Source organism: Molossus molossus, unplaced genomic scaffold, assembly GCF_014108415.1.
Source record: "Molossus molossus isolate mMolMol1 unplaced genomic scaffold, mMolMol1.p scaffold_m16_p_24, whole genome shotgun sequence".
NCBI classification, from domain to species: domain Eukaryota; kingdom Metazoa; phylum Chordata; class Mammalia; order Chiroptera; family Molossidae; genus Molossus; species Molossus molossus.
In genome coordinates, this window is record NW_023425360.1 from 2,658,639 (window position 1) to 2,685,497 (window position 26,859).

A 26,859-nucleotide genomic window follows, 5' to 3' on the forward strand; every position below is an offset into this window, starting at 1 on the left:
ATGTCGACCGCCCCCGCCTACAATGAGGATAAGGGAGGCTCTGCGGGCCCAGGGGAGCCCGAATACGGCCACGACCCGGCCAGCGGCGGCATCTTCTCCTCGGACTACAAGCGGTGAGGGAGGCGAGCAGAGGGTGGGCAGGGGCTGGGGCCTCCCCGTCCCGCGCCTGCGCCCGGCCTCGCAGCGGCGCCGGCACCATGGACAGCGCCCGGCCGCCAGGCCGCCCCGGCCGCACTGAAACCCACAGCCCTGTGCCACCCACAGGTCCCCACACAGCTTCCCAACAGGGAGGGACCTGGGCCCCGAGAAGGGGCTTGGAGGCTGGAGGGGAAGGGCCAGCCCCCTCTGTTCCTGGAGGATACACCCTTCCGCCCTCGGGGTTTCTGCGTGTTTGGATGCGGTTCCCCGCCTTTCCCCCACAAGGCCAATTGATTGCAGAAGAACTTGGGGAGGGGTCAGAGTTGGCGAGGAAGGCCCACCCGGAGTTAGGTTCCAGCTTCCCGGGCGTGGCTCCTCCTCCAGATCCGCTTCCCCTCGTTCTGGTCCCCACGTTCTCATCCCCATCACTTACCTGGTGCATTGCTCCAGTAGTTCAACTCCACCCTAACTTCCCTCTGCCCTCCCCACCTCTGCCTTATTCCTTCGTTCATTGGTAAATTCTGAAACAAGCATATGTAAGGGCCTACGTTGTGGAGTCTAGTCCTAGTCACTGTGAATACAGCCATGAACATGAAATGGTCCTTGTCCTCAAGTTGCTCTGGAGTGGGGAGCACAGAGAAAGAGTCTGCTGGTGACAATGCGGTGTAGTGGGGACGGTGGGAAGGACTAGGGGAGCTGGGCCCTGGCCCTGGAGAGTGGAGAGTGAGGGGTGTTTCAGGCAGACCAGAGAGCGTGTAGGAAGACGGGGAGGTGAAGGAAAGCCAGATCACAGGTTTTGTAGGTGCAGGTACAGTAGGGCCATAATCACCATGCACACCACGGAAGTGACCAGAAATGAGGGTGGGAGAGGCCAAAGTTTTGGGGGTACTGCTCTTACCAGATTTGCATTTTAGAAGAATCGCAGGCTGAATCATGGAGAAGAAATTAGAGGGTGTGCTGGATTGAGCCAGAGGTGTGTGTGTGTGGGGGGGGACAGCAGGGTTGAAGTAGGCGGGGGAGGATATGGTGATGGCCTAGAACAGGGAAGGGGCAGAGGATTTGAGGGCTCTCGAGGTGGAAGCCAGGACCTGATGATTAATTAGGAAAGAGGTAAGAGGACCGGGCTAGGAAAAGACAAGGTTGATACTGAGGTTCCTAGTGACTGCAGCTAGATAGATGGCGGTGCTCTTCAGTATGGTTGGATGTAAAGATGTTACAAGCAGATTTGTGGAAAACAGTGTCGAGTCCAGCTTTGGACATTCTGAGATTATAATCTAGTAGTTGAACATTAGGTTCTGGATTCCAGGAGGGGTGTGTGTGTGTGTGTGTGTGTGTGTGTGTGTGTTTGTGTGTGTAAGGCCACAGAAGGAAGTGAAGATTAACCCAAGGAGAGTATATGAGTTCATCCAGGGCACAGGTATAAGCCCTGAAGACACCAATATTATGGGTGACCAGAGTGCAGGGGGAAAGTGTTTCAAGGTAACAGAAAGTAACCCAAAAAACAGGAGGCAAATAAAACATGGATTCGCGGTCAAGTCGAACAAGGAAAGACATTTGTGACCATTGGTTTGACAAAGAGCAGGTCAACCCCTCCTTGTCCTGTTCCCTACCTCCTGCCCTGGGAGACCCGTTCTGGCAAAGTCAGAGGAGAAGCTGGATCATTTTCCCCAATATCCTATTGTGAACATTACAAACAAACAGAAAAGTTGAATGAGCAATACGGTAATATGTACATCCTTCACCTGGATTCAACCATGGTTGACATTGTGCCACATTTGCTTTATCAAGCCATCTAGTCATGCTTATTTTTAGCTGAATCATGTAAGTTGCAGACATCATGACCCCCTCAGCCCTAAATTCTAATCAACATCTAAAGCCAGATTAAAGTGAACAGAGAGGTGGATAGGAGCTGAATAAGTAAAACACGGTGAATGAGAATCTTGCTTTCAAGAAGTTGAGTGTAGCCCTGGCCGGTTTGGCTCAGCGGTTAGAGCGTCGGCCTGCGGTCCGGAGAGACCCGGGTTCAGTTCCCGCTAAGGGCACGTACTTCGGTTGCAGTTTGTCCCTGGCCCTGGTTGGTCGTGCGGGTGGCAGCCACTCGATGTGTCCCTTCACATCGATGTTTCTCTCTCTCTCCCCCTTCCTCTCTCTCCCTCCCACTCTATCTGTACAAAAAAAAAAAAAAAAAAAAGGAAAAATATCCTCAGGTGAGGATTAAAAAAAAAAAAGAAGTTGAGTGTAAAGGGCAAAGAGAGAAGGGGTCGCTGGAGGAGCACACAGATTCAAGGAAGTTTGTCTGTTTTAAGTTTGTCGTTTTTGTTTATTAGGATGGGAGCGCTTAGAGCAACTTTCACTGCTGATGGGAAGCAGCCAGGAGGGTGGGAGGGACCGAAGGGAATAGAAGGAGGCACAGACCCAGAGTGATGGGGGGCAGGGGCTCACAGAGCTGAGTGGCCGGACTGGCCTGGCTTTGGGGAGGACCAGCTCTGCCCAGAGAAAGGAGAGCAGGAAGAGAGGAGAGCACAGATGTTTGGGAGGGATTTTATCTAAGGCAAAGCTGAGCGTGGGAACTTGAGGAGGGTTGAGGGGGTTTGGAATCCAGTGAATAAAATCAACCACTACTGGCAGAGAAAGGGAGTGAGGACCAGAGGGCCAAGGGTGTGAGTGAGCAGGTGGAGGGATGACCTGGAGGCCCAGGCCAGGCAGGGAGGAAGGTGAGATAAGAAGAGGCAAGAAGGTCAGGGTCAGAGCAGAAAGGAGTGTGCAGGGTTTCTGAAGAGTGGTTCTAGGGAGGCAGAGGTCCAGCTTTGGTGTGACTAGAAGTAAGGAGGGCACCCCTCCCTCTGTCTGGATCGGCTCCCCTGACCCCCGAGCTCCCTGCTCAGAGATTGAGGCTTGGCTTAGTGCCCAGTCTCCTCCCCTCCTGAGTCCTTGTCTCTGAGCAGTAAGGAGGAAACCAGAGCCGCTCTCCCTGCCAGTGTCCAGTTTCTGAGTTTCGGGGGCGGGCCATCTGGTGACAGTGACAGAGTCCTCAGCTCCCTGGTCAGCTCAGTCCCGTCCCAGAGCAGGACCTGTTGTGCGATGCAGCGATTCCTGCAGCTCCCGGGGGCCGTGGTGAGGACAGGGGCCAGAGGGGTCAGCGGGGCTGACCAGGAGGCTTCTAGCCCCGTGCTGGCCCCCGAAGGCGGGCCCCCACCCTGGTACCAGGCCCTGCAGCCCGAGGAGCTTCGGTGGCTCCAGGCTCCGGAGGAAGACACAACTCCAGAAGCATCCCTGGAAGGAGCCTGCCCAGAGCCTGGCCAAGGCCAGAGTCAGAGCCAGCCACTACGGTACAGAGGAGCCCTGGAGACCCCACCCAGATAGCCGGGAAGGCCAGACCTTCGGTCCCACCGCTCCGGAGAAAGAGGACTGGGCTGGCATTTAGGTCCAGGTGGGGCAGGTGGGGTCACAGTATGGGGACTGAGAGTGAGTGGGGATGATGAGAAGTGTTAACTCCCCAGAATTCTGAGGGGAGGAGGATTGTCAAGTGTTGGAAGTTTGAGGTCCCACAATGACCTTTTCCTTCCCCAGGCCCAGGCCAGAATAGGCTCTAGGTGAGGTTTGGGGACAGGATAAAGCTCCAACAGGGTTTGGCCAGCCTCTCCCGGCTGTGAATTGGAACTGGAGCGTGTGTTGTGAGAGGTGGTGAGCATGACTGGCCTCAGATGCCATGTTTAACCCCCAGAGGTCCTCAAGCCAGGTGAGGGGTCAGGTCAGAGCGAGTGGTGTAAGGGGATCTGACTATGGAGAGTAAGGTTTCACGACCGCAGGGTGTTGCTGTGCGTCTCCCTTCCGCTCGCTCTGGAGAACATACTGGTGGGAGTGAGGACGAGGGGCTCCAGGTGGTCTGTCTGTGTTAGTGGGCATCTGACAGTCCTGCCTGTACTTCTGCCCTATACCCTCCCTCAGTTCTTGGCCCGGGGCCTGGAGCCTCCAGGGGCCTGGAATGTGTGTACCAGGCTGGGTGGGTGGGAGTGGTGTGGGTGCCCCAGCGCAGGCCCTGGGGTATGTGCATTTGACAAGCAACTGTGGCATTTGTGGGTGTGGTGAGGACACCCGGGTGTGAGGAACTCTGCTTTAGAGAACACCCAGAATTTAAAGAGACCAACCACTGCTCCCAGGAAAGGCACCCCAGGGTGACAGGTGAGGACACCCACCTGGCGCCTCAGGAGGGCACAGGATCCCTGAGGCTGATGTATCTGACCTTAGAAGCCTAGTTATAGCGTCAAGAATCTCAACAGGAGGCCAGTGGCCATTTTGGTGAATGATCCTGGAATGACCGAATTTTGTTAAAAAAGTATCTGCGTGTGTAGCGGGTGTGTATGTGTGGGGTGTGTATGTCTATATGAGGGTGTCGGGGGAGCGTGGAGAGGTCTTGTGGTGGGTATGTGTCTGTCGGGATGTGTGTATGGGTTTGTGGGTGTCCGTAGGGGTATGGAGGTGAGGCGTGTGTGTTTATAGGTGTGGGAGTTTATGTGTGGAGAACATGTTTCTGTGGAAAGTGCCTGTGTGGTGTGGTGAGCCTATGACTGTGTTTCAGTGGAGGTCATGGGTGTGTGTGGGTTTATGTATGGACTGTATATGTGTCTGGGGCCTGTAGGTGTGTCTAGTGGTATAGGTGTGTCTAGGGGGTGTAGGTGTGTCTGGGAGGCATATAGGAGTGTCTGGTACATGTGGGTGGTACCGGCATTTGGTGGAGATGCTGGAGTATGTAGGTGTCTATGGGGTGGGAGCTGACTGTGGGGCATCTATGGAAGATCCCGGGGGTGCAGTGGGTTGCATTTGTATATTGGAGGAAGTGGTATGCAGCTCCTCCGTGCTGCCCAGGCCTGGCTGAACGGTCCGTACTTCTGTCTATACCCCTGTTGTGGGCTCAGCCCCCCAGCTGTGTTTGGGAGAGTGACAAGGTGGCTGCCTTCTGCACCTGGCTTGGCCTGAGGAGAGGAGACGTGTCTTCCCGCTTGGAGGGGGCATCCCCCAAAGTAGTGGAGTTTTAGGTTGACATGACTGGGGCTGGGTATATTCTGCCTTCCTCTGACCGCTAGCAAGACCTCTGCGTTCTGGAAGGCGTCATCTTTCTGTTCTGCTTTCCATAAAAAATGTCTTCAGCAGGAACACTTGCTAAAATTCTTCGGAACGTGAATTTCTTCGCACCCTTCCTGTCTTGTTCCGCTTTTATCTGTGAAGCACTCACGCACTGCTACAAACTGCAGCCCCATGGCTAGGGGTGTGTGCTGTCGGGCTCTCCTCCTCCCCTTAGCATCCGTCCCTTCCTCACTGCTCAGCACCCGCAGCAGTCGCGTTGGCCTCTCGATGACTGCTGTCACGCTCTTCCCTCTCCGAATAGCGCCGCTCCCAATTTCTGGCTTTCTGTTACCCTGAGTGTTCCACTTCCGTGACTAGCGCTGCACACGCTGCTCTTTAATTTCTGCCATCGCTGACAATTCTCCAGGCGGGGTTCTCCTGCCTGGTCAAAAGCTGCGGGTCGTCGGAGTGTCATCCGGGAGGTGAGAGAGTGCGCAGGTCTCCGCACGCTGCTGCTCACCACATTTTGGAGCTGTCTTGGCAGTGGATGAGTGCGTCAGGTGTCCCTCAACTCTGGCAGCTGTGTGGAGGCACATTTTCCCAGGGGTTCATTCAGGTCTCTGCTCACTTTTTTGACCACCAGCGCCAGGACCTCTGAGTATGGTTGGGCAGGCTAATCGCTGCACACGGGCACCTGGCCAGGGAACCATCCGTGGTCTAGTCGCTGAATGGGGAGCAACACAAATGGATCGTCTCGTAGTTCAGGAAGCCAGAAGTCCCAAGTCAAGGTGTCAGCAGGGCCACTTTGCCTCTTTCTAGACTCTTGTAGTTTCCTGGCCGTCTTTGGTGTCCCTTGACTTGTAGATGGATCACTCCAGTCCTCGCTGGACTTCAACATATCTTTTTTGAGGGGGACACAGTTCAACCCACAACTCTGTCTGACCCACATGTTTCTCCCGACCCCCAGTCCCCTGATCTGTACTTTTTAGTTCCTTCCCCTCTGATGAGGTCCTGCCCGAGCCGTCCCCACCCACGTCCCTTCTTCCTGCCTGGATCCTCCTGATTGATCGCCCCCCCTCCACCCTGTGCCCTCAACTGACCTCTTGTGCCTCCACCAGGCATGATGACCTGAAGGAGATGCTGGACACCAACAAGGATTCCCTCAAGCTGGAGGCCATGAAGAGGATTGTGGCGGTAAGGGGGAGGGAAGAAGGAGAATTTCCTTGGGGAAGGGGTCAAACAGCAGCTCTCCTTGTCCCTTCGCGGACCATCCCCTATGAAGCGCTGGCCTCCTCCCTACTCCTTCTCCCCTGACCTTGACCTTACCACCCAGATGATCGCCCGGGGAAAGAACGCCTCAGACCTGTTTCCCGCTGTGGTGAAGAATGTGGCCTGTAAGAACATAGAGGTGAGCCCTCCCCAGTGAGGTGTGCCTCATGCCCCCCTCCACCAGGAATAAACTGCAGCTGGTCAGAGATGAGGAAGGGAACCATCCAGCCCCTGGTGGCCCGACCTGCCCAGACATGTCCCTGGTCCAGGAAGAGACCCTGTCCACATGTCCCTGATCTAGATGTGGGTCAGAGACAAGGCAGGGTATACTAGGGGTGCTCTTCCCCACTGAAGAAATGTGTCCCCGTGGACCACAGTCAGGGGATGACGGGGTGATGACATTGCATGAGGTGGGGGCACCATCCCTTTGGGGAAACCTGCTCTCCCCCAGGTGAAGAAGCTCGTCTACGTGTACCTGGTGCGCTACGCTGAGGAGCAGCAAGACTTGGCCCTGCTGTCCATTTCCACCTTCCAGCGCGGCCTAAAGGTCAGTGGTCTCAGCGCCTCCGTGGGCCTGGTCTCACTGGTGCTGGATTGGAAGAGTGGGCCCAGGGAGGGGCCTGCGTTCCGAGGCCCTTTCCCACCTGCCTGAGCTTGGGGGAGTGACTCAGAGGAAAGATGACGGGCGTGTCCAGAGACCGTTCTCCCCTGACAAGCCGGTGTGAATGGCGGCCTCAGATATGCACCCCTTGGCCCCTGACAGTGGACCCCACTGGCCCTGACCCCATTGCTGCAAAGGAACTGTTGTCCGCAGCCTGGCAGACAGAAGTCAGGCTCCTTAAGACACGGGAGCCGCTGACCTGTGGGTGTGAGAGCCTCACCTAGTCTAGGTATCTAGAGAACAATGACTTTGGGATCTTTTCACCTAGAACTGTGTAAGGAGGATAGAAGGATTTACCGACAACAAATGAGTCCCACAGAGGAAAACAGTGCAGTTGGCCATGCAGCAGGGCTGCCTCAGACACACAGGCTGAATTCAAGGGTGAGCGCAGAGGACGTGACACATGACCTATTTTCTGTACGTTCAGCACAGCCAGTTATTCCTGCAGGGTTGGAACAAACTCCGTATTCTGTTTAGCCTTATCTCAGATGCCTGGTGTATGCAAAACAGCCGCCTTTAACGACCTGGATTTCATCTAAGGTGGTGAAACGCTCTTTGAGGCAGGTGGGAACTGAAATCCCCTACAGGAAGGGACGTGGGGGGAGTCAAGTCCTTTACACTGGAGTGGAGGCTGAATTCCCCCACACTATTTATTTATTAAAAAAATTTTTAAAATATATTTTAATTGATTTGAGAGAGAGAGAGAGAGAAACATCAATTGGTTGTCTCCTGTACCCATCCGACCAGGGATCAAACCCACAACCTGGGTATATGCCCTGACTAGGAATCAAACCCACCACCTTCTGGTGCACAGGACAATTTAAACTGAACATTTAAACTGAATGTTCGCACCTTTTGTTTTGTATATGAAATGCATTCATGAGAATGGACCACCCAAATCCTGCCCGGTTCAATCTGCTGCGGCCAGCGGGAGGGGCTGACAAGGTGTTCCCTGATGGGCGGAAAGCAGGACACTTGCATATATGTTCACTCACTCACTCAGCAAAGTATTCGGGTATCTATGCCACACATTGTGCTAGGTTATTTTTAAAAGTCTGAACCAAAGGATCTATCTCAGATTGGTGAGTAATCTTTTAGTTTGAATCAGGGTTAAATCATCTTATAAGAATCATTCTGGAATTTTTGCAAGGACAGGTTTTTACACATACCTGTAGTTTCTACAGTCTGGCCTTTGCTTCCCTTTTAGAAAACCAGAGCTCATCGAGTCCAGCTCAGTTCAGTGATTTCTCTAGAACAGTGGCCAGCAAACTTATTCTGGTTCCGGCCAGACAGTCATTTAGGCTTTGCAAGTCATACAGTGTCAACTGTGCAACTACTCAACTTTGCCCCTGTAGTGTGAAAGCAGCCATAAATGCGTGGGCATGGCCGCGTTCCAGTACATTTTAATTTGTGAAAAAGGCAGAAGACGGACTTGGCCTGAGGGCTTCAGTGCTGACCTTTGCTCTAGACCATCTCGCCAATGACTGAGAACTCACTTCTTCCTAGGCAACAAGCTCCATTTTAAGACAATTGCTATTTTTAAAATTGTTATATTGTGTTGAAACTTCCATAGCTATAATTTGTCAAGTTTTCAGACTCACCAAAGGCATAAAGAACAATGCAATGAATAGCTGTATACCCAACATAAGAAACAAAATATCGCCCTGGCCGGTTTGGCTCAGCGGTTAGAGCATCGGCCTGCGGTCCGGAGAGACCCGGGTTCGGTTCCCGCTAAGGGCACGTACTTCGGTTGCAGTTTGTCCCCGGCCCTGGTTGGTCGTGCGGGTGGCAGCCACTCGATGTGTCCCTTCACGTCGATGTTTCTCTCTCTCTCTCCCTTCCTCTCTCTCCCTCCCACTCTATCTGTACAAAAAATGTTAAAATATCCTCGGGTGAGGATAAAAAAAAAATTTAAAAAAAAAGGAGAAACAAAATTTCAAACAGCCAAAGCCCCCTCTGCCTCTTCCCCTGTGTATCATTCGTATGTATGTATGTATATATTTATCCTGCTACTGCTTATTTACCTATTCCTAAATCATGTATAATGCTGTCTTGCAAATGGTATCATATATGTGTTTCTCTAAAACTCACTTTCTTTTTGTTATTGTTACTGTTTGTGGTTTTTTGTTTTTGTCTCTGTTGTACATTCGTACCAGTCATCTCTACCTGGGGTCCCCCTTCTTTTTATCAGGCTTCTCAGCAGCCCCCTAATGTGGTTGGTTCCATTCAGACAAACGTCCAGTTGGCAAGCAGATAAGCGAGGCCTCCCTCCATCCTGTCTTCATGCAGTCGGTCCCTTGAATCTCCTACGAATCTCCCGAATTTAATTTTAGTGGTTTAGCACGGGGTGCTTCTGACTGTGTGTCTTCCTCCGAGATGTTGATAAGCTCTGTGCACCAGGGCAGCCGACTGGGTCCTGGGCATACAGTGTCACGTTTCCAGGTTGACACTGGCCTTCTCTGTGTATAACTTTTTACCAAGTCGTGCGCCTACCTACCTGCAGTCAGCCTGAATTTCCTATCTTATTGGGAAGGATCTTATTCAATAGCAAAAACATTTCTTAACACCTTTCATGTGCAGAGGGTTGTGCTGTGATGACTCAGAGATAAAATAAACATGAATTCTGCTCTTAAAATGCTTATATATTCAGTGAAACAAAAGGCCTGCACCACAAATGACCATCCTGGAAGTCTGTGAGAGATTCCCACCACAGCCTTGCTGAAGTCAGGATGCGCGGTGTTAATACCTACCAGCCTAGTTACCCTGTCAGAAAGGAAAAAGAATTTTTGAGGGGTAACTTCCTGTGAATCCATAATCATTTTCAAATAAAATGTTTCTAAAAAATGGAAAATACATTTTAGTGGTGATTGTGATATGATTTTACTCTAAGAAAATACAGACTCCTGCTTTTTAAATAAGTGCTTTTAAACCATCTGTTTTAAAATCAATTCCAGAGTTTTGACAGGAATTACCATCATTTTTGTCAGTACTGTTGTGGATCTTTCTCCGTTGTAGAAAACCAGGGTGGCATCTCTCTTGCATGTACAGCCCCTGCCATTGCCCAGCCTCCTCCCAGAGGGACTGTCATTTACAGCTGTTTCTGTTGCTGTCCCATGGCTGCAGTACACTGTCTGAGGTCCTTCTCAGGAAGCTATAGGAGCAAGGAGGAAGGGCCCACACACTCTTCTCTTTTAAGTTCTGTGGGAGGAGAGGAGGGGAGCAGCTGGGGAGGATCACTGGGGAGAGGAATGTGAGGGGAACTCTCGGGAAGGGAGACCAGCTTGCGTTTGCTGGTAGTCACCTCCGGCATGAACAAAGGAACTTTCGAGTTCTGAAAGCTTCCCGTTCTTTCTAAAACAAGCAGCCCATGGCCACGCCTGTTCAGGTGTCCAAGTTGTGCAGCCAGGGCCAAAAGTCAGTGTCCTCAGGCAGTGGTCCCAGGAACCCAACACGGGCACATCATCCAGGGGCAGGAGGGGCAGGGAAACAGGAGCTGGTGGTTCCACAGGTGCGGCCTCTCATGAGTCTGCCTCCACTTCTGCCCTTAGGACCCCAACCAGCTGATTCGTGCCAGTGCCCTGCGGGTCCTCTCCAGCATCCGCGTGCCCATCATAGTGCCCATCATGATGCTGGCCATCAAGGAAGCTGCCTCGGACATGTCGCCCTACGTGCGGAAAACCGCTGCCCACGCCATCCCTAAACTCTACAGGTGTGACCCGGTGCTGCCCGTCATTCCTCTGGGGGGCGGTTCCCAAGTCCCCTGGCCACCCTGGCCTGTCTCAGGTCAGGTCTTGCAGACTGCCCTGCTTTTGTTTTGCCCTTCAGGTGGTTTAAGACAGTTGTGGGAACTGACAGATGGAGGACCGTGGGGGTGGCGGCTCACACCTCTCTATGAATACAGGGGGGAGGGGGGGAGCATCGCTTGGGCGGACACTGGGAAGATGGAGATGGGGGGGCAAGTCCCTCTCAACAGTGTGTCCCGCAGTCTGGACTCTGACCAGAAGGACCAGCTGATAGAGGTCATTGAGAAGCTCCTGGCCGACAAGACCACGGTGTGTATAGGGTACACAGGGTGGGTGGTGGGAGGGTGCTGGACAGAGGCCCTCCTGCCCTTCCATGGACCCTCTCTCTCTGTCGGTTCCCAGCTCGTGGCGGGCAGCGTGGTGATGGCCTTCGAGGAGGTGTGCCCGGAGCGCATCGACCTGATTCACAAGAACTACCGGAAGCTCTGCAACCTGCTCATCGACGTGGAGGAGTGGGGCCAGGTGGTCATCATCAGCATGCTCACCCGCTACGCGCGCACGCAGTTCCTGAGCCCCACCCAGAACGTGAGCGCGCCTGGCCCGAGGGGGAGGAGGGTCGCGGGAGGAGCCCCCCGCTGCCCCACCTGTCTCCCCAACAGGAGTCCCTTCTGGAGGAGAACCCCGAGAAAGCCTTCTACGGCTCAGAGGAGGACGAGGCCAAGGGCCCAGGGTCGGAGGAGGCGGCCACCGCGACGCTGCCCGCCAGGAAGCCCTACGTGATGGACCCCGACCACCGGCTGCTGCTGCGCAACACGAAGCCACTGCTGCAGAGCCGCAGCGCCGCGGTGGTCATGGCGGTGGCGCAGCTCTACTTCCACCTGGCGCCCAAGGCCGAGGTGGGCGTCATCGCCAAGGCGCTGGTGCGCCTGCTGCGCAGCCACAGGTGGGGGCCCGCCCCGCCCACACCCTGCTCGGCCCCGCCCCACTCCTGGACCCTCGCTCGTCCTGCCCCCACCTGCCCGCCGGCTGACCCCGGCTCCGCCCTCCTCCCACTGGTGCCCGGCCCACACCGGCCGCTCCTCCCTTCTCCTCGGTCCCCTTTTCTTCACTCTGCCTGCGGCCCTGGCCCTGACCAGGGGTCCATGTAACCTCTGACCGTCCTCTCTGCAGTGAGGTGCAGTACGTGGTGCTCCAGAATGTGGCCACCATGTCCATCAAGCGCCGGGTGAGCAAGCGGCCAAGGCCCGTCCTCCCATTCTGTGGGTGGCTTCTGTGGCGTCAGGGGCACCAGGGCAAGGCTGGCTGGGAGAGTGGCTTGGCAGGGCGGCATGGGGGATGGGAGACCCCAAATGCAGGATCCTGAGGGCCAATCGGGGAAGAAAACCCAGTGAAGAAAGACCCCCATCAGCTCTAGGAGGGAGGAGGGGAAGAATGAGGAGTGGAGGACAGTGATGGGCAGGGAGGGTCCTGGGCCCTGGGCCAGGAGGAGGGGGGCCCTGGAGAGAGGCTGTGAGGGAACTCCGGCTGCCTCTCCTGTGCAGGGCATGTTCGAGCCCTACCTGAAGAGCTTCTACATCAGGTCCACCGACCCCACCCAGATCAAGATCCTGAAGGTGAGTGGCGGAGAGAAGTGGTATGGCCTTTTGTCCCACTGCCCACACCACAGACCCACTCAGGTACCCACAGGGGCCACCTGGTGCCTGCCTGTTTCTGGGGCTGAGCCCATGGCCGCCCCGGCCGAAGGTTTGCTCAGGAAGCCGGGCTGATGAGGGTAGGGGGACGGCACGGGACTGCCCTTTGCCTAGACCCGTTACACACCTGCCACTTTTCACATGAAGCAATTTGTTTTTCATAATAACCTCAGGAAGTGTACATTTTCTCCATTCTATTAAAATGTGGACCCGGGGAGCTGAGGTAACTACCCCTAGGTCAGTTCTGCTGAGTTGAAAATTCACACTTTCCCAGTGCAGTTCTCTGTCTTCCACCCATGGTGTTATCACCCCACACAACCACCCCCTCAGGCTCTCATGCAAACACATGCCCACGGGAAAATTGGCAGGAGTCATTCCTGCTCTGTTACCCCACTGAGTAATTTAAACAGTTCAGAGAAAGCGGACTAACCAGGCCCCCTGCCCTGGTGGAGCTTAGAGTCTACTTGAGGAGGGGGCATGCAGCAGCTAATCACAAAACAAATGGAAAAACCCATTTTCGAGATACGGTGTGAAAGAACAGTGCAAAGAGCTGTAAGAGTGTAAAGTCGGAGGACCTGATCTAGTCTGGCGCCAGGGAAATGTTCCTTCAGGTGGAGGCTTGCACTGAGGCCTGAGAAACGTGAATTATCTATATCAGAACGGCACATGCAAAGGCCCTGAGGCAGGCAGGAGTCTGACAGGCAGGCCTGTGTGACTTGCCTTGAGGGCAAGGGGGAGTGGTGGGAGATCCGAGGTAGACAGTGGTCATGTCATTCAGGGACTTACAGACCGAGGGAAGGACATTCGTCATTATCCTAAAAGCAGTGTGGAAGGCTTTACGTTGTCAGTGGAGGTGGAGAGGTGACCTGGTCATGCTGTAAGTGCTGTCCGGGAATCCATTTCAGAGGTAAACGGTCCTCTGCATTGTGGACAAGTTTATCAGAGTGAGGATGCTGCAGGGCTGCCCTGAGGGTGGTTTGCTGGGCTGCGGAAGGTGATTGGAATGATGGGTTGTGAAAGCACAGAATGCCCCCTTTCTGCCTCCCTGCAGCTGGAAGTGCTGACCAACCTGGCCAATGAGACCAACATCCCGACGGTCCTGCGGGAATTCCAGGTATGGGCCGGGGCAGCTCCCATCCAGAGGGGCCCAGGGGAGCTGCCTGCAGCTCCTTGTGCACAGCAAGAACTGTCCTGTGGGTTGAGACTTCTCCTAAGGGTCCACAGTGGAGAAACAGTTATCTTGGATCCTCTCCCAATGCCTCTGCTGGCCTTGGGCCAGGGAGTCATTGGGCGACAGATGAGGGTGTCACTCCCTCTCCCAGAATCTAGTCTCTGGCATGATGAGTCATTGAGTGAGGGGTGACAATTTTCCAGAAGGTCACCCACAAGCCTGCAGAGTCACTGAGGGGTCACTGCCTGCGGGGTGTGGGGGGGTCACTCTGTTGTGGTGTCCCGCAGACCTACATCCGAAGCATGGACAAGGACTTTGTGGCAGCCACGATCCAGGCCATTGGACGCTGTGCTACTAACATAGGCCGAGTCCGTGACACCTGCCTCAACGGCCTGGTGCAGCTGCTGTCCAACCGCGATGGTCAGTGTGTGTCTGAGTGTCCAGCTTGGATGACCAGTGGGTGTCTGCCTGCGTGTCAGACGGCCAGTGGGTATCCATCTGTCTGTCCAGGCTCAATGTGTGTCCATCAGTCTGTCTGCCTCCATTAGTGTCCAGGTGTTCCTGCATCTTCAAGGGCCACTGGAGGGGTGCAGGGGGATGGGGAAGAGAGCCAGGTCTAGGGGCATTGTAGTGTCTGTCTGCCTGCATGTGGCCATCTGCCCCCGCGGGGTCCACCTTCTCCGTCCACAGAGCTGGTGGTCGCAGAGTCAGTGGTGGTCATCAAGAAGCTGCTGCAGATGCAGCCGGCCCAGCACGGAGAGATCATCAAGCACTTGGCGAAGCTCACGGACAACATCCAGGTGAGGGAGTGGCCCCGCGCCCCTCTCCGTCCCAGCGTCCTCCCCGTGACTCTGAGTCCCTGTAATTAGCAAAGTCAGCCTCCGGACCTTCCATACTCGCTCTGAAAGGTCTTCTGGTGGAAGGACGGGTAAGACAGGGCCATGCGACCCTGGTGGTGTCGCCCAAGATTCGCCTTCCCTGTGGGGGTCCCTCACAGAGCCCCCCACTCTAGTTTTCTCCAATGCTCCTGCCAAGGATGGCCGGTTGAAAAACCCTGTGTTTTCCTGCCAAATTGAAACTTTCAAACAAGGTGTTCCTGAAGATTCAGGAAGAGAGCAGGGAGTGAAGCGTTGAGGACACGGGATCCCGGACATCAGTCTTTAAAACCATGACTGACTTTGGGGCTTGAAGAAGCCAGTGAAACCCCCCGGAAGAAGGGAGATGCAGCCCAGGAAATGCCCACCCTTCAGTCTCTCCCACCACCCCACTGACCCACAATACAGCAGGCCAGCGCAGACGGGAGGAGTGCCGTCTCCCTGGCAGGCCCCGTGCGCGCCCACACGCACGTTCACTCCAGTCCTGACGCCTCCCACGCCCACAGGTGCCCATGGCCCGAGCCAGCATCCTGTGGCTCATCGGTGAGTACTGTGAGCACGTCCCCAAGATTGCCCCCGACGTCCTGAGAAAGATGGCCAAGTCCTTCACAGCAGAGGAAGACATTGTCAAGCTGCAGGTCATCAACCTGGCGGCCAAGCTCTACCTGACCAACTCCAAGCAGGTAAAGATTGAGAGATGCCCCTAAAACACTCGGGTCCCCAGAAACAGCCCGGGCAGCACTCTGCGCCTTCACCAGGTAGGCGTGAACTCCAGCACCTCTTTCTGAAGAGAGTTCAGGGCAGGTGGCTGGTATTCCCGAGTAGCTAGTGTCCCCCAGTGTCCATAGTTACTCTGGGGACCAGGGCCTGGTAGGGCGGAAGGTGGCATCCCATGGCAGTCTTTGGGTGGTGGCGCTGTGTTTCTCCCATGGCTCCTTTGATCCATGGTGGCCAGAGCGGGCCCCAGGGACGCGGGTTGGAGAGGCAGGGCCCTCATGTGAGGAGCTGCAAAGGACAGCGGCCACGTGTGGAGGCAGTGGGCCCTGGGTGTGGGTGTCGGGATTGTGGGAGAAGCAGCTTGGAAAGGAGAAGGCGGAGGGAGCACCCTGGGGAGCACCCCGTCCTTGAACAGGTGTTAGTGTGGCTCTTGTTCAGAGGGGAGCAAGGAGCAGGTGGGAGGAACACAGGAGGAGACGAAGCAGTGCGGGTGGGGAGCCACGCAGGCCCGTGCCGATAGGCTCAGGACTGAGCCCCAGACAGTGTCGTTGGCGTTTTCACAAGCCTGGGCGTGTCCACGTGGCATTTCCCAAGTGGTCGCTGTTGGCCACGTGTGTTGGCTGCGTGCGTTATTGTTGATTGACTGCTCTAGAATAAGTTTCCTGAGTGCCGGCCATGCCTGTCACTGAGCTGTGTCCTGGGGAAATGGCAGCGAGCAAGCCCTGGCTGCTGGCCTCCAAGTGCTCACAGCACGTAGGGAAACAGCGCAGAGCTCAGAGCAGTGAGTGCTGCAGTCGGGGTGGCGCAGAGCCGCGGGCACCCCTCACCCAAAGCGGAGGCCTCCCCGCGCAGGCCCCTTAGGATGGTCTGACTCAATAAATATCAAGAACTTGCCCTGGCCGGTTTGGCTCAGCGGTTAGAGCGTCGGCCTGCGGTCTGGAGAGACCCGGGTTCGGTTCCCGCTAAGGGCACGAACTTCGGTTGCAGTTTGTCCCCGGCCCTGGTTGGTCGTGCGGGTGGCAGCCACTCGATGTGTCCCTTTCACATCGATGTTTCTCTCTCTCTCTCTCTCTCTCTCTCTCTCTCTCTCTCTCTCTCTCTGTTCCTCTCTCTCCCTCCCACTCTATCTGTACAAAAAATGGAAAAATATCCTTGGGTGAGGATAAAAAAAAAAAAAAAAGAACTTTTCTTCTGCCTCCTACCCCCTCCTCCCTGCTTCCTCCCTGCCCACCCTGTTCTGCTGCTGGTGGAGAAAGGGCGTCCTTGGTGTGCTGGGAGAGAGGTGGTTTGGACATCTGCATGGCCATGCTTACATAACAGCAGTGATGCGCCCCCCATTCCGGTGCCATGGGGGGACACTCTGGGAGCGCCACAGGCCACAGCAGTCCCAGCCACCCCTCCCAAATTACTGACCCCGCTCTCCAGGGGAGGTGGTTACAAAGGCATGAGAAGGCAGGAATGGGGGAGGCCCAGATGCCACACCCATCTGGAGCGGACTTTCATGTACTGTGTGAAGTGAGGAGGTACTTCCATTCTTTTATTTATTTATTTATTTATTTATTTTATCCTCACCCGAGGACATTTTTCCATTTTTTTGTACAGATAGAGTGGGAGGGAGAGAGGAAGAGAGAGAGAGAGAGAGAAACATCGATGTGAAAGGGACACATCGAGTGGCTGCCACCGCACGACCAACCAGGGTCGGGGACAAACTGCAACCGAAGTACATGCCCTTAGCGGGAACTGAACCCGGGTCTCTCCGGACCGCAGGCCGACGCTCTAACCACTGAGCCAAACCGGCCAGGGCCTTTTGTTTTTTTTGAATAGCCAGATTCCCTGGCATGATTTAACAGGTGTTTGTGGACGGCAGGTCTATCGGCAGGTTCTCGGGAGGTGTCCCTGTTCCCCCTCACAGTTCTGCCTGGCAGCCGGAGCCCGCTGGCCAGAGGGAGGCTTGTTCCGTTCTTGGTGTATAGAAGTGCGTCTGGTGGGCCCTCATGAGCAGCCTGTGATTCCTGCAGGGTCTGCTAGGCCAAGGGGGGGGGGGGTCCTGGTGGGGAAGAATGGACGCCGTAGTCCTGGGGGAGGACACTTGGAGTGGAGAAGGGTAATGGAGTGTTACAGGCAAATCTGTGGTACAAAGGCCGGCGGACCAGGCTGTTCTCATGTTGGCTGTTGATGTGCAGTTGAGGCTGTGGACAGATAGATGCAGATCCTGAACATGTCTTTCCAGACCTAGGCAAAGACGTGGGGGCAGGGGCGGTCTGTGATCAGCCAGCCAGGAAGTCTGGAGGGAGACACTGTCCAACCGGAAGAGGGATCAGCAGCATCTTAAAATGGACCATGTTGCTCAGGGCATCAGTAGCCTTGGCCGCTGAGGTGGTGCGGCCAAGGGAGCCGCAGGTCTGTGCCGAAGTCCACAGCGGTGGCATCCTAGGGGAGTGTGGGGTTCGGAGGGCTTGTCTGAAGGGAACAGCGCTGCAGGCGGCTTGATGCTGGAAGGGACCGAGCTGACATGAGGCCCCGAAGTGCCCGGAGTCCCGCGGGCTGTGTTAGGGGTACGAGTGTAATCACAGCAGCTCCCTGGAGTTCTGCCACGCAGCAGCTCTGATTCTGGGCCAGCACCTCGGGACTCTGCACCTCGTGGACCTCTTCCTGATGGCCCTGGCACTTCATCTGGGTCAGCCACGTCCCAGGCTGCATGTAGCCACAACGTCAGGAAGTTCAGAGTCAGTTCCAGGCTGTCTCTGCTGGCCCCTGCTGGCCCGGCCACTCTGGCTGTGGTGACTCGGGGCATGTGTACTTGGTGGTTTTTGACTGTCTTGGTCGTAAGAGACAGAGACCCGGATGAGGGCAGCCCCCTCCAGTCAACAGGTGGGCGTGAGGGGAGCCCCTAGAGTGCAGGCTCTGGAGGGTCCAGGCCTGGATGCTGCTGCTGCTCTGTACACGGGGTAACGCCGCTCCCTCTGAGGGTTGTGGGGTGACGGGATAGTGTGGAGCACTGGCCCAGCGCTTGGTCCTGGAAGGCACTCTATAAACGGTGGCTACCATGGTCGTTTTGTAAAGACGGGTTAGACGAGGCTGGGGTCAGGGCAGAAATCGAGAGGTTTGGGGTCGTGGGATATGGCTGCCTTGAGTGCAGAGTGTGCACCCCATGTGGCTTCAGCAACCCCATAGGCACTGCCGTTGGCTCTGATCTCAATAGAGCCTGTCGGGGCAGGACCGTGGCGCTGAGACCCCAGGGCGGCTCAGAATCTGCCCCATGGGTCCAGGGGCGTGGGGGCAGCCCCTGCCACAGTTTTTGTCATCCAGCTTCCCCTGGGTGATGGCACCTGGAAACTCTGAGGCCTCAGACTGTTCCAGACCTCCACTCACCCTGGCACCTCGGAGTAGAGGTTGACCTGGCCTGGACAAGGTGGGGAAGGAGCTGGGACTGGGGTCATGGGGAGCACAAACCTGAAGACGGAATGGAGTCCATGGTCAAGAGGAGGGGAGCCCAAAGGTGGCTGTCAGAGCAGGGGTCAGGAGTCAGGAGGGGAGGGAAGACAAAGTCTGCGGTGGTGGTGGGGGGATGGGAGTGGGGCAGCGGGTCTGAGGGGAGGGAAGCACGGTGTGGAGGTGGCTCAGAGTCTGGTGCTGAGACCTCCTGTGGCCCCCGCTCCCTGCCCACTGCTGACCCCGTTTTGTCCCCCAGACCAAGCTGCTGACCCAGTATGTGCTGAGTCTGGCCAAGTACGACCAGAACTATGACATCCGCGACCGCGCACGCTTCACCCGGCAGCTCATCGTCCCTTCGGAGCAGGGCGGGGCCCTCAGCCGCCACGCCAAGAAGCTCTTCCTGGCACCCAAGCCGGCTCCCGTCCTGGAGTCGTCCTTCAAAGGTGGGGCTAAAATCAGGGCACCTTCCTGGGGCGGGGGCAGGACCCTGGTCCCAGAGCTTCCCCTGAGGTCTCTGTCTCAGCCACGCTCAAGGCTTTGTGGGCAGGACTCCTGGAGAAAAGCCAATCCCCGCAGCCCACCCCTGTGCCCGTCCTGCCGCACCCAGGGCTACTCTCTACCCACCCACAACCAGCGCCAGCATCCGTGAAGCCCAGTGTGCTCTCCCAGCCTGGTGGGCTCCTCGGCTCCTCTCCGGCTGTCTCCCTGAGCAGCTCTATGCAGCAAGAGTTTAAGTGCAAGGGTCCAGGAAGGCAGAGAGCAAACACACCGGGAGAGGTGCATGTTGGCAAGGGTCCTAACAGTTCGGGCTGCCTCCGAAGATCCAACCTGGGGCCCAGACCCTCACCTGGCCTGTCTCAGCTCATCTCTGGACCCAAGAGCCCGCACAGGAGGGGAGCCTCCTCCACAAAGCTTGGTTCTCCTGGAATCTTTTGCTTTTTCTCTTCCCTGGACTCCCATCTGAGGGAAGGGGCAGATTTGAACATCTGGGAAGAAGGGAAGCCGTCCCTCTCTCCTCCCAACATGGTCCCCACTTGCAAGTCTCTGTGCTGCGCTCCCCCGGCCCTGACGTCCTCCCACCCCCATGGGGACTCACTCTCAGCCCTCTGGGCCCCTGACCCAGCCTGGCCGGCCCCTCGTTCCCAGTTGCTATGCTCCTCGCAGCTGGGCCTCCTTCCCCTCCTTCCCGAGCTGGCGGTGCCAGACCACACAGCCCCCGCTGCCCTGGGAGAGAAGCTGCCCACTGCCCTTTCCTGCCATCCCTCCTGCCTCCTGCTCTGGGCAGGCCAGACAACCTTTCTTCCAGCATGTGGGCCTGAAGGTGCAGTCATGGTGGGAGGACCGTTGAGGGGCACATCCATCCTTTCGTTTACCCACCTAGGGCACCCCCCCCGAATCATCACCGGCCCCCAGGAAACTACTCCCAGGGCAATGCCTCACTGGCACCCTGGCCTGACCTCTCACCCTGTCTCCAGACCGGGACCACTTCCAGCTGGGCTCACTGTCCCACCTGCTCAATGCCAAGGCCACAGGCTACCAGGAGCTGCCAGACTGGCCAGAGGAAGCCCCGGACCCGTCCGTGCGCAACGTGGAGGTCAGCAGGGGTGGGAGACAGACGCAGGGAGCCCTGGTGTCTCAGGTGGCGCCTGGCCCTCCTGACACCCTCCCTACGTGCAGGAAGAAGACCTCTCCCTTATTGAGACGCACGTGGGCCTCCTGGGCGAGTACACCGAGGTCCCCGCACCCGTGTGCCGTGTGCTCTCTGCTCAGCGTGCAGTGCTTCCCTCCCCTCCCCGTCCCTGCTTCCCCCGTGCTCCCTCCCCTCTGTCCCCTTGGTTCAGCAGTGCCCTCTGCGCGCAGCAGCCTTCCCCTCCTGGACAGGGTACCTCCCTCCCCCACCGTTTCCTCCTGGGACAGGACCTCGGGCCGGAAGCAGTGGGGTGAAGGATAAGAAGGCTCTGTGCTTCCGTTCCCCCTCCCCAACCGTGACTCAGGAACCCTCCCACCACCCCCCATCTCCAGGTACCTGAATGGACCAAGTGCTCAAATCGGGAGAAGAGGAAGGAGAAGGAGAAACCCTTTTACTCAGACTCTGAGGGGGAGTCGGGCCCCACGGAGTCTGCAGACAGCGGTGAGGAAATTGAGAGCTGGGCCCTGTGCTGCTGCCCACGGGTGTGCTGTCTGAAGCCCGTGTGTGTGTGTGTGTATGTGTGTGTGTGTGTGTGTGTGTTACATGGTCATGTGTCCAAGGGGGTGTGTACCTGTGTGTCCCTGTCTTTGTGTTTACTCTCCGGAGGGCTTGCAGGTCCCGGGGTGTGTGTGCTCGTGCAGGTCCGTCTGTCCCCCAGGTGCTCTAGTCGGCATCTGGAAGCAGGGGCGGGTTTGGGGGGGAGGGTTGCAGCCTCAGTGCTGAGTCTGAAACTGCGAGCCCAGGCCGCCTGCTCTGGACCCGGGAGGCCTGCACCCAGGGAGGGGAGCCTGAGACGGTTCTTCTGCAGACCCAGAGTCCGAGAGCGAATCGGACAGTAAGAGCAGCAGCGAGAGCGGCTCTGGGGAGTCGAGCAGCGAGTCCGACAATGAAGATCAGGATGAGGACGAGGAGAAGGGGCGGGGCAGTGAGAGGTGAGAGGTGGGCGGGGCTGGAGATCTCCCTGGGAAAGAAGGGCCAGCACGTAGCCTAGGCCAACTCCTGGGAGCCCGGGAGCCTCATGAGCTGGTGGGGCCTGCCCACACCCTGGTCAGCTGCTGCCGTGGCCGCTGCCGTGGCCGCAGGAGGTCTCGAGGTGGCAGCCTGGAGAGGCCATCAGGCCTGAGCTGCCACAGGACCCACTGGCCCAGGTTCCCCACTCCTCAGGGCTTCCCCGCTCTTCTGTGAGCAAGGAGCGGGGGTCCAGTCTGGGCCTGAGTGCCGCTTGCCCCTGTCCCCCAGTGAGCAGAGTGAGGAAGAAGGTGAGAAGAGCAAGATGAAGAAGAGAAAGAAGGTGACGAAGGGACAAGCCGAAGGCTCGTCCTCGGACGAGGGCAGCGATTCCAGCAGTCCCTCGTCAGAGTCGGAGATGTCATCCGAGACTGAGGAGGAGCAGGCGGAACCTGTGTCCTGGAGGAAAAAGGCAGTGAGGGCCTTGGGGCAGCGGGGCTGGGCTCAGGGAGGAACCCTGCACCATCAGAACGCACCATGGGGCCTTGTGCCTGAGCACTGCCTCCCACACCCACACCCTGTTTTCTCTCTCAGCCTTCCAGCAGCAAAAGCGCCCCTGCCGCCAAGGAGGTGTCCCTGCTGGATCTAGAGGACTGTGAGTTTGGGCAGCAGAGGTCATGGGGAAGGAGGCCTGGGGGTGTGGCTGAGGAAGGCCCGAGGGAGCTCTGGGTTAGGCTCCTCAGGGCTCGGGCGTGGGGTGAGCAGACAGAACACATCTTCAGACCTGAGAGGGCACCAAGTATGGGGCTGGGGTCAAGGGTGCGCACAGACACCAGCCCGACAGTGCCTCCGCTGTCCGTGGTGCTGAACCGTCTGCTTCCTGAGCCCTGCCCACTTCAGGCCAAGTCCACTTTGCCTCTGCCCATCATCGTCTTCTTCTTCTTCCCCCACAGTCAACCCTCCCAGCATCCAGCCGGTGTCTCCCGCCGCGGCTGTGTCCACTAGTCTGGCCGCAGACCTGGAGGGCCTGACACTCACTGACTCCCCACTGGTGCCCTCGGTGAGTGGCCTGGGACAGGGACACCGCTCTGTGCCGCATCCTGTGGTGTGGACCTGTGCGTAGGGGCCGTGATGGAGGGGAACGCTTTGAGGCCCCGGCGCTAGATGACCCCAGGTGGCTGGGGCAGGCTTCTTCTTGCTCCTTTCCACACTCCCCCTCATCTTTCTCCCTTCCTCTAGCTGCTGAGCCCAGTGTCGGGGGTTGGGAGGCAGGAGCTCCTGCACCGTGTAGCGGGTGAGGGGCTGGCCGTGGACTACACCTTCAGCCGCCAGCCGTTCTCCGGGGACCCCCACATGGTGTCTCTGCACATCCACTTCTCCAACAGCTCTGAGACCCCCATCAAGGGCCTGCGTGTGGGCACCCCCAAACTGCCTGCTGGCATCAGCATCCAGGAATTCCCTGAAATCGGTGCGGTTCCTGGGCAGAGTCACCTTCTCTGTGGCTGCTGATGCCCTCTCTGTGCCGGACCAGGGGCCAGGCTCTGGGGACACGGAGAGGGCATGTAGCATGGCCCGTGCCCTGGTGGACGAGGCGGACGAGGAAATGAGCGAGTCCCGATCAGGCCAGGGAGTGCTTGAGGCTTGGCTGATTCAAGACTGACGTAAATGCGTGAGAGTGGCGGGGGGTGCTCAGATTTCAGGAGAAAATCAGGGTTAGTCTCCAGGGGCCCAGGACGCTGGCACTGGTCAGCTCTGGCATTGGAGGGGAGAATGAGTCTGGGACTCGGCCCTGTCGGGTGATGGTGTCTCTCCCTCCCCCTCCCTGTCTCACCCCACTGAAGAGTCCTTGGCACCCGGAGAGTCTGCCACTGCTATCATGGGCATTGATTTCTGTGACTCGACCCAGGCGGCCAACTTCCAGCTGTGGTGTGTGTCCATCCCGGGCGGGGTGGGAGGGTGGGCTGGAGAGAGGTGGGGTCACAACGAAGAGGAGCTGGAGGTGGTGGTGGACGGGGGACATCATGATGTGGAGGGTCTGGAAGCCACCCCAAGCCCTCTTACCTCACTCTCCTCCTGCCTCCAAACCCTGTATCTAGACAAAGTGGGAGGTGAGGGGAGAGATGGGGCCTCACTCTCTGTTCCTCTGTCTTCTCCCCCATCCCAGCACCCAGACTCGACAGTTCTACGTCTCCATTCAGCCACCTGTTGGGGAGCTGATGGCCCCTGTGTTCATGAGTGAGAATGAGTTCAAGAAGGAGCAGGGTGAGTGCTCCGTGGGGTGGGCAGGGAGGGGCTCAGTAAGCTCCAGCACAGCCATGCTGAAGGACCCTCAGACGGGGAGGCCTCGCAGCTCGGGCTCCAGCAAAGGCTTTGCAGAGGCCGCGCACCTCGGTGCGGCTGTGGCGAGCTGGGACTCGGCCCGGCCGGGAGTTCAGCGCCACCAGTGAGTGTTGGTGAGAGGTGACAGGAAGAAGAGAGGGAGCAGTTTGGTTTGGGACACAGGAGTCCCTAACATAGGGGAGTAGTGAGAACAAAGCTGAAAACACGTCTGGTTTCTGGAAGCCTCGAATGCCGTGCTAAAGGGTTTCAGCCCTAGACTTTCAGAGCTGGAGGGGCCGCCGCCGTTGTCAGAGGGAGGAGGGCCTGAGGTCCGCTGTCCCGGCAGTGGAGGAGTCAGTGACAGTGTGTGAGTGAGGACAGGGCCGGGTCCAGACCTCTGCTTCACCGAGAGGACCTGGCAGCATTCACAGCGAGGACGAACAGAACCTGCAGCAGCAGCAGCAGCAGGACGGCCTCCTGGGGGAAGCCTGGGGCTGCATGAGCCCGGCTTGGGTTCTGAACCTGCATTCACCTTGTGTGAGGCTGCGGCCGAATTCTGCGGCCAGCTGTACAGCTGATGCAACAGGTTTGCTGAGAGCTGGTGAGGCCCAGGATTACGGTCGTGACAAAGGCGGCGAGGGTCTGGGCAGGGGTGGCCTTGGGAAGAGGAAAGCCACAGGCATGTCTCCTGAGGAGGAGGAGAGAGGCAGAGAAGCTGTCCTAGAATTTCAGACTCGGATAGTAGGGAGAACGACTGCCCTTCACCCAGACCAGGGGTCAGCATGCTTTTTCTGTCATGTGCCACAAGGCCAGTATTTTAGGCTTTGTGGGCCTCCGCTGCAGTCAGTCAACCCTGCCGTTGTAACCGCCAGCCACAGATAACACGTAAACAAACAGGTGTGGCTGTGTGCATGTAAAATCTATTTATGGACACTTTAATTGGAATTTCATATGATCTTCATGTGTCGTGAGCTATTAATCTTTTGATCCCCCAACATTTAAAAATATAAACAACATTTCCGGCCACCTGGTGGTGGGCTGGATTTGGCCTGCAGGCTGTAATCTGCCAAAGTCCTGATCTGGTAGGAAGATGGGTTTAGGCAGTGGGGGGGGATCATGGTGGGTTTGGATAAGCTGGTTTTGCAGGGCGTTTGGGAAAATGAGGAGGAAGTGTTGAGTGTGCAACTGAGAATGTGGGCCTGTGCCCGGGAGACACTTCTAGGCTGGCGTCATGCGCACAGAGGTGATAACTGAAGCTGTGAATGTAGTGAGGTCACCCTGGGAGGCAGCTGGGGAGATGACAGCCAGGACCTTCCTTCAGGAGAAAGGGGGTGGTGGTAAGAGAAGGCACAGAGCAAGAAGTTGGGGGAGAGCCAGGGCCTTGGGGTCTGCAGGCCCGGAGGGTGAGACTTCAGAGCCAGCAGATAGGAGGCTGCTGCTAGCATGAGAGAGCAGGTCACCGCGAAAGGGAGCTGAGCCACCTGCAGTGGGTCGAAGGGGCCCGCTGGGGAAGGGAGCACTCTGCGGAGGACTTGGGTGGTGAACGGGGAGGGAGACACAGCAGTCTTGCTTCTGGAGAGGCCCTCTCAGGAGCAAGGAGACAGACATGGAGTAAAAGTACAGGGGCAAGGAAACATCGCTCATCAGGAATGGAGGGGTGGGAGCAGCTGGGAGGGGCCAGTTCTCAGAGGGAGGAGAGAGGCTGGGAGAGGGTGGGGGGAGGGCAGACGAGGAGCCCACAGGGCTGCAGTGGGTGTTCCTGGGGCACGTGAGAGCTGGCCGAGCCCGGAGCTGCTGCCCCGGGTGAAGGTAGGGCCCACCTGTGAGGCTGCGTGGCCTCCTGGGCTCTTGCCTGTCTGACGAGGACCAGGCCTTGGCCAGGAGGCAGCGGCCACCAGCCCTCGAGGACTCGTCTCAGGAGCTGGGAGGGATTTGAATTGGTTGGGAGCCAACCGGGAAAAACTAGAGGGTGTGGGGTCCAGGGTGGGGGAAACCTCTAAGAAGTGACTGGCCACAAAGTCTTTGGTCAGTAACATGGATGGAGCCCTTGGTTGGTTGGGAAGACCGACAAAGGCTTCCTGAGGGAGAGCCAGGCCCGAAAGGGATGTACCCCGTCCCCAAGACGGCTGAGGGAGATGCAGACCTGCCCAGCCGGAGAACTTGGTGAGGAAGCTCCATGGGCAGACCCAGGTGAACCCACCACGGCCTCTGCCCTCATCCTGGTCCGCCCCCAGGAAAGCTGACGGGCATGAATGAGATCACAGAGAAGCTCACGCTGCCCGACACCAGCCGGAGTGACCACACTGTGGTGCAGAAAGTGACCGCCACTGCCAACCTGGGTCGTGTCCCTTGTGGGACGCCTGATGAGTACAGGTACTGGGCCCTCACAGAGGAGAAGAGATGGGCTGTTGGGCCTGGTTTGAAGGAGGGCCCCTAGAAAGCTGGGGAGCTAGGGTTAGGGAGCAGCTGCTGTCTCCCTCTGCACACGAAAGTCACTGAGGAGCCCACGGGGAGGGTCTGGGAGGGAACCTGGTGATGACCGGAGGGTAAATGTCCACCTCAGGTTTGCAGGGAGGACCCTGACCAGTGGGAGCTTGGTCCTGCTGACCCTGGATGCGCGGCCCACTGGACCTGCCCAGCTGACAGTCAACAGCGAAAAGATGGTGATCGGCACCATGCTGGTGAAGGATGTGGTACAGGCTCTGACCCAGTGACTCCCAAGTGCTCTGACTTCTTTGACCCCCCCCTTGTTCCTCCCTCATGACGTCTGGGCTATTAGAGACCCCCCTCGAGGATTCCTCATGCCAGACAGCACGCAGGGCTCCTCCCTCCCTCCGTCGTCACCAGGTCCCTCCCAGGGCCTCCCTGTGGGCTCCTCGGTGACTTCAGTGTGCAGGGGGAGACAGCACTGCTCCCTGGTCCCCAGCTCTCTATAGCTCTTTATGTAGCAAGTTCTCAATAAATATCTTCTCCCTAGATGCTGGCTCACCTTTCCTTTCTTCTGGGTTCTAAGGGGCTGGGGGAGGGTCGCTAAGGGTTCTGTGTTAGACCCTTGTGAATGACCACCGCTGACCTGCTAGGGAGGCTGTGACTCTCAGAGGTGACCCTGGTTGGTGCCCCCCACCCAAGATGACCGTC

At 57.3% G+C, this 26,859-nt stretch overlaps 1 protein-coding gene across 1 annotated transcript; it reads left to right on the plus strand.

Moving 5' to 3' along the window:
• Positions 1-26,668, plus strand: AP3B2 (adaptor related protein complex 3 subunit beta 2). Its single transcript, XM_036277899.1, has 26 exons — positions 1-113; positions 6,321-6,396; positions 6,536-6,610; positions 6,923-7,018; positions 10,681-10,841; positions 11,118-11,184; positions 11,278-11,460; positions 11,535-11,818; positions 12,046-12,100; positions 12,417-12,488; positions 13,618-13,680; positions 14,025-14,157; positions 14,428-14,537; positions 15,119-15,295; positions 19,021-19,207; positions 20,240-20,358; positions 20,787-20,895; positions 21,263-21,386; positions 21,694-21,877; positions 21,997-22,057; positions 22,356-22,462; positions 22,642-22,870; positions 23,244-23,328; positions 23,567-23,664; positions 25,956-26,094; positions 26,285-26,668. The coding sequence occupies exons 1-26, from the start codon at positions 1-3 to the stop codon at positions 26,433-26,435; spliced, it is 3,258 nt and encodes a 1,085-aa protein (XP_036133792.1). The 3' UTR covers positions 26,436-26,668.
• Positions 26,669-26,859: the final 191 nt, after the last annotated feature.

Coding starts and splice junctions, on each gene's coding strand:
- AP3B2 (XM_036277899.1), top strand. CDS start 1: ATGTCGACCGCCCCCGCCTACAATGAGGATAAGGGAGGCTCTGCGGGC. Junction 21,878..21,996: donor TGTCCTGGAGGAAAAAGGCA/GTGAGGGCCTTG, acceptor TTTCTCTCTCAG/CCTTCCAGCAGCAAAAGCGC. Junction 22,871..23,243: donor CCAGGAATTCCCTGAAATCG/GTGCGGTTCCTG, acceptor ACCCCACTGAAG/AGTCCTTGGCACCCGGAGAG.